The 6,836-nt window shown below is 49.3% G+C and overlaps 1 protein-coding gene across 1 annotated transcript; it reads left to right on the top strand.

Moving 5' to 3' along the window:
* Nucleotides 1-4,167: 4,167 nt before the first annotated feature.
* LOC120023633 (myeloid-associated differentiation marker-like protein 2) lies at nt 4,168-5,341 on the top strand. The gene is made up of 2 exons (XM_038967681.1): nt 4,168-4,451; nt 4,708-5,341. Exons 1-2 carry the CDS (start codon nt 4,168-4,170, stop codon nt 5,339-5,341), a joined length of 918 nt encoding a protein of 305 aa, XP_038823609.1.
* Nucleotides 5,342-6,836: the final 1,495 nt, after the last annotated feature.

Genomic DNA, 6,836 nt, shown 5'->3' with positions numbered 1-6,836 from the left:
GAGAAGGAGGAGGAGGGGTGAGAGAACAGGGAGGTGTGGAGGAGAGGAGGAGGAGGAGGGTGAGAGAACAGGGGAGGAGTGTGGAGGAGAGAAGGAAGAGGAGGCTCAGGGTTAGGAGGTCTGCAGTCTGTACACACCTGCTGTGGACAGCGAGTGGTATTCAGGTGGGAGGAGTGTTTTTTCAGGAGGATGATTGGGGGTATTTCAGAGGGTCACGTGTCCCAGAGCCCTCCTGTTCAGGTTGGATTAACTTCAAACACCTAAGATGGCGTTCGGTACATGTTTGACCCTGGGTCACATTCATTAGTGTACACTCTAGCAAGATGTTTTGAAACAGAAAATGAAAACATGCGTTTCTTATTGGACAAGTTCAGGCCCTTACTCCCTGTTTGGGCCTATTTGCTTCCTAGTGAATACGACCCTGTTATGGTATGTTCCAGGTATAGAACCTGCTGCTGTGAGTTCCTGGAGGAAACCCCTGCGAGGAAACCCTTCCTGTCTGGCCTGCTTCTGCTTCAAACACCTGTGCTGGTCTTGTTCATTAGGGCAACGGACCATGTTTTTAAATGCTCTTCAACCGATTAACTCAAATTAATGTCTTATTGGGCAAGTCCAGGAAGTCCCTCCTTGTTTCAGTCCATTTTCTTCTGTTTGGTGTCTAATGAACAAGCCCCAGATAGGACCTTTCACAGGGAGGTGAATAACAACTAACCATGTCGGACCTGTTGTTTCTGAAGGAGGGGCAGTCTACTGGGCTAGTCAGGCAGTCTACTGGGCTAGTCAGTCAGTCTACTGGGCTAGTCAGTCAGTATACTGGGCTAGTCAGTCAGTCTACTGGGCTAGTCAGTCAGTCTACTGGGCTAGTCAGTCAGTCTACTGGGCTAGTCAGGCAGTCTACTGGGCTAGTCTACTGGGCTAGTCAGTCAGTCTACTGGGCTAGTCAGTCAGTCTACTGGGCTAGTCAGTCAGTTACTGGGCTAGTCTACTGGGCTAGTCAGTCAGTCTACTGGGCTAGTCAGTCAGTCTACTGGGCTAGTCAGGCAGTCTACTGGGCTAGTCTACTGGGCTAGTCAGTCAGTCTACTGGGCTAGTCAAGCAGTCTACTGGGCTAGTCAGTCAGTCTACTGGGCTAGTCAGTCAGTCTACTGGGCTAGTCAAGCAGTCTACTGGGCTAGTCAATCAGTCTACTGGGCTAGTCAAGCAGTCTACTGGGCTAGTCAGTCAGTCTACTGGGCTAGTTAGTCAGTCTACTGGACTAGTCACAGTCTACTGGGCTAGTCAGGCAGTCTACTGGGCTAGTCAGTCAGTCTACTGGACTAGTCAGTCAGTCTACTGGGCTAGTCAGCCAGTCTACTGGGCTAGTCAGCCAGTCTACTAGGGGGTAAAGGGATGAGTTTTTTCCAAAGGAAACCCCATTCCACTGTCCAAACTACTCCAGCCTCAACACATTCTCTGACACACACACACACACACACACACACACACACACACACACACACACACACACACACACACACACACACACACACACACACACACACACACACACACACACACACACCTTCCCTGGCATGAGAGGGAAGAGCTGTTGTCACGATGGGGTTCACTCAGTAGAAACCTCCTTGGACAGACGGTCACAGGGTTTCATAGTGCTCTGGTCAAAAGTAGCGCCCTACAGTATATAGGAGTATGGTTCCATTTGGGACATGATTACAACGTGACTACAGTTAGACGGTTCTCCTCTAGGTGGCAGTGTTTACCAGTGAATGAGAGGATATGTCATTCACGTTTCACTGTTTTTCTGCCTTCCTCGTTCCTATACAGGCTCAATATCATGGTCCATGCTGCTTGTTAGATCCCTGGCTACCCAGACTCCTTGCTACACCACGCCAACGGACGTTAGTTTCTTCTGTAGCAAACGACAGAGCAGTGGAAGAAGTTAGTGTGAGACGTCAGGCTAGGCTGTTATACCAGGTTAGAGAGCACATGCGCTCTTCTATCACAATGAACAAGGGAAATGGGATGGGGAAGGGGGATACCTAGTCAGTTGTACAACTGAATGCATTCAACTGAAATGTGTCTTCAGCATTTAACCCCTCTGGTCAGGTGACAGTGGAAGTGGAGAGGCTGGGGAATGGATAGTAATAATGAATAGTAATAATGAGTAGCAATAATGAATAGTAATAATTAATAGTAATACTGGATAGTAATAATGGATAGTAATAATGAATAGTGATAATGAATAGTAATAATGAGTAGTAATAATGGATAGTAATAATGAATAGTAATAATGAATAGTAATAATGAATAGTAATAATGGATAGTAATAATGAATAGTAATAATGGATAGTAGTAATGGATAGTAATAATGGATAGGCCGATATCAAGCTGGGGAACAGTCATTAGAATACCTACGAATAAAAAGTAACAATATTCTATGAAGTGTGACCTGTCTCTCTCTCTCTCTCTGTCGCTCTCTCGCTCTCTCTCTCTCTCTCTCTCTCTCTCTCTCTCTCTCTCTCTCTCTCTCTCTCTCTCTCTCTCTCTCTCTCTCTCTCTCTCTCCCCCCTCTCTCTCTCTCCTTGTCTCTCTCTCTCTCTCTCTCTCTCTCTCTCTGTCTCTCCCCCCCTCTCTCTCCCCCCCCTCTCTCTCTCTCTCTCTCTCTCTCTCTCTCCTTGTCTCTCTCTCTCTCTCTATCTCCCTCTCTCTCTCTCTCCCCCTCTCTCTCTCTCTCCTTGTCTCTCTCTCTCTCTCTCTCTGTCTCTCCCCCTCTCTCTGTCTCTCTCTCTGTCTCTCTCTCTCTCTCTCTCTGTCTCTCTCTCTGTCTCTCTCTCTCTCTCTGTCTCTCTCTCTCTGTCTCTCTCTCTCTCTGTCTCTCTCTCTCCTCATGTCTTTGTAGAATGTGTCTCTCTATTAATAGGGAGCTTGGTCATCTCTCTCCATTCCTTGGAGTCTGGAACGTGTCTGCATGCTTTACCACACACACACACATACCCCCCTCACACACACATCCATCGGCCCAACCCTTGTATTTAAATAACTTTCTCTGACTGACTGACTGACTGACCACCTCCCTGTCTCCTCAGAGAGAGAGAGAGAGAGAGAGAGAGAGAGAGAGAGAAAGAGAGGGAGAGAGAGAGAGAGAGAGAGAGAGAGAGAGGTGGTTTTTGGGCCACATGGCTTGGTTGTGTCAGTGAGAGTGTGTACTGCAACAGACAGACACACAGAGAGCCAAAGTGTGATCGTGGACCTAAGGACTTCAAGTTTGACCATCGGAAGACAAACAAGGTGACTGGACCGGAATATATTGGATTTTTACATGATATTACATACTGGAATTATGACAAAACTACGATAACCCAAAGGTAACTCACAGATGAGAATTTATACTGTACTGTTCCGTCCAAGAGAAGAAAAGCTCTGACAGAGACTGACAGTGTCCTCAAAAGACAGAGACTGACAGTGTCCTCAAAAGACAGAGACTGACAGTGTCCTCAAAAGAGGACAAGGTTGGTCGGCTCTTTTGAATTCAGCAGTTGGATGTAAATCCTGCATTTTATGAATGTCCACTATTCAAAGACTCAAGAAATACATATATTATGTGTCGATCTTCTAAGGATTCAAATATATATCAGAGGACTGAAGAAATATATATTTAAGGACACAAGAAATATATGGACTCAAGAAGATATTCTGCCTACTCAAGAGAGTGTCCTTTAGATGTGTGTGTGCACAGTGGTTCAGTCCAAGCCTCTCTGTACACGTGTGTGTGTGTGCACAGTGGTTCAGTCCAAGCTTCTCTGTACACGTGTGATCCAGAGAGCGTTTCACCCACGAGGGACGGCTGCGTTTTGGCCTGTTTTCTTTGTGACATACCCTGAGTCACCGACACATAAATAGAGACCCAGAAAATACCCAGAGTCCCTAGCGTCCCGGCAGAAACAGCAGAGCGAGAAGCAACCACGCACGCACGCTCACGCACAAACACACCTGGTTCATGAGTCGATACATTTAAGACTTGCTTTGTGTTGTCCCGTTTTCTCCTTCATCCTACTCCAGTATAGGACAGACACCCCCTTACCCCACAAACTCTCACTTCTGACCTCTAACCCTTGACCTCTGACCCCTGATCTCTGAACCCTGACCTCTGAACCCTGAATCCTGACTATGAACCCTCAGGGGGGTCAGTACCTCAACAAGGCGGCGGTCTTCTCCTCGCTTGGTGCCGCCCGCCTCTCCCAGCTGGCCCTGGGCTGCTCGGTGGTCGCCATGGTGAGCCACAGTGCGGGCTACAGCGGCGGGTCGTACGGCGTGTTCTGCATGGCGGTGTGGTGCGCGTGCTTCGGCATGACCACGGTGGTGTTCTTCCTGGACGCCACCCGTCTCCACGCCTGTCTGCCCGTCTCCTGGGATAACCTGACGGTGGCATTCGCCGCCCTGGCGACACTCATGTACGTATGACATCACATCACCATAATCACCGTTACACGTCATTATGTATGCATAACATCATCAAAATGAGACAAACAAGTGTTAGACATACATTATTATGTCATGAAGTAGACATGGGAGTCTTTCACTGACTAACCATGACATCACTGACTAACCGTGACATCACTAACATGACATCACTAAACATGACATCGCTGACTAACACAATCCCTCTCCTCTCCTCTTCTGCTCCTCTTCCTCTTCCTCTTCCTCCAGGTATGTGACAGCCTCGGTGGTTTACCCAGTCTACTTTGTCAGAGCAGAATGCCCCTACGCAGGCTGTGAGGTCCGAAACTTCCGCATCGCCGTCACTGTCTGCTCCATCGCCGGCTCCCTGGCCTACGGCGCCGAGGTGATCCTCTCGCGGGCCAAACCAGGCCGGGTCGTGGGCTACATGGCAACCGTCTCCGGCCTCCTCAAGGTTGTCCAGGGCTTTGTGGCGTGCATTATCTTCGGAGCGCTGGCGAACGGGACCGAGTATTCTCGTCACGTAGCGACGATTTACTGCGTGGTCGTCTACGCCGTCTGCTTCGCCATGACGACCGTCGTGGTTATATTGACCGTGTCCGGTCGCACCGGGTGTTTGAAGTTACCGTTCGACCGGTTTGTTGTTGTTTACACACTCTTGGCGGTTCTTCTCTACCTCAGCGCCTCCGTCGTCTGGCCCGTGTTCTGCTTCGACAGGAAGTACGGATCGCCAGAGCGCCCGTCGTCATGCCCGCGGGGCCGGTGTCCATGGGATAGTAAGGTGGTCGTGGCGGTGTTTAGCTTCGTCAACCTGGCGCTGTACGTCGCCGACCTGGTGTACTCACAGCGGATACGTTTCGTAACCCAGCAACCACGGGTGTAGAACAGAACGGAAGGAAGCGGAACCGAATGATACGGAACAGAATAGAATGGGAGAAAACTTTATTGTACACCCAGAAGTGAACATTCACACAAAGACAATATGCTTTGTCTTCCACCACCAACCACTGGTGAGGTGTAGAATAGGATGAGTAGGTAGAGCTAACTACTGACTCAGAGAGTAAGGGACGTCGACTATTCATCAATCAATCAAATGTATTTATAAAGCCATTTTTACATCAGCAGATGTCACAAAGTGCTTGTACAGAAACCCAGCCTAAAACCCCAAACAGCAAGCAATGCAGATGTAGAAGCACGGTGGCTAGGAAAAACTCCCTAGAAAGGCAGGAACCTAGGAAGAAACCTAGAGAGGAACCAGACTCTGAGAGGTCAGACCTCTTCTGGCTGTGCCGGGTGGAGATTATAACAGTACATGGCCATTAAGGCCATCACCTACTTGTATGAATGTGTCACCCTCTTTTAATGAAGAGCTTATATCTCACAACCATGTAACCATTGAGATATAAAGTATTCAGTCTTTATGCCCATAACAGCCAGCTAACCCTGCTACGACACCCCATTAGGGTGACACTCTACCCCAGTAACTGACCCCTCTCACACCCCTCTAGATATGATGGGGGATGGATGACATCACTAAACATGACATCACTGACTAACACAATCCCTCTCCTTCTCCCCTCCTCTGACTAGCCTGACAGACCCTACCAGACCACATCATTGGCATCTCTAGCTAAACCCCTATTATGCTGGCCTCCTCCCCAACTCCCTGCCCCTCCAGCCCAGACTACCACCACTCTATCTGGGGTGGAGGATGGGAGAGAGTAGCTCTACTTCTCCAACCCATGACACACTCCACTCTCCCTTTCCCCAGTACCAGCCACCTCCCCTGCCCCTCTACCCCCAGAACCCCCCCTCTCTCCCTGGGGTGTGAGGGGAGAGTGTGGCCTCCGTAGCAGCCAGCTGGTTGGGGCTTCTCTGTCAGCAGAACCAGAAGGAGAGGAACAGCATGGAATCTGACCAGCTCAGCACACTCTCACTGGGGTCTGCACATTTACATTGAGTCCTCCACCCTCTCTCTGTCTCTCTCTCTGTCTCTGTCTCTCTCTGTCTCTCTGTCTCTCTGTCTCTCTGTCTCTCTGTCTCGCTGTCTCTGTCTCTCTGTCTCTCTCTGTCTCTGTCTCTGTCTCTCTGGCTCTCTCTCTGTCTCTTACTGTCTCCCCCTCTCTCTCTGTCTCTCTCTCTCTCTGTCTCTCTGTCTCTGTCTCTGTCTCTGTCTCTGTCTCTCTGTCTCTCTGTCTCTCTGTCTCTCTCTCTGTCTCTGTCTCTCTGTCTCTCTGTCTCCCTCTCTCTCTCTGTCTCTCCTCTCCTCTCCTTTCTTCCTCCTCTCATTTCCTTTCCTCCTCTCTTTTCCTCCTCTCCTTTCTTCCTCCTTTCCTTTCCTTTCCTTTCCTTTCCTTTCCTTTCCTTTCCTTTCCTTT

This window comes from Salvelinus namaycush, chromosome 2, assembly GCF_016432855.1.
Source record: "Salvelinus namaycush isolate Seneca chromosome 2, SaNama_1.0, whole genome shotgun sequence".
In the NCBI taxonomy this organism is placed as follows: Eukaryota; Metazoa; Chordata; class Actinopteri; order Salmoniformes; family Salmonidae; genus Salvelinus; species Salvelinus namaycush.
The sequence above is the reverse complement of the archived record's forward strand: the minus strand, read 5'-3'. Positions and strand labels throughout refer to the sequence as shown.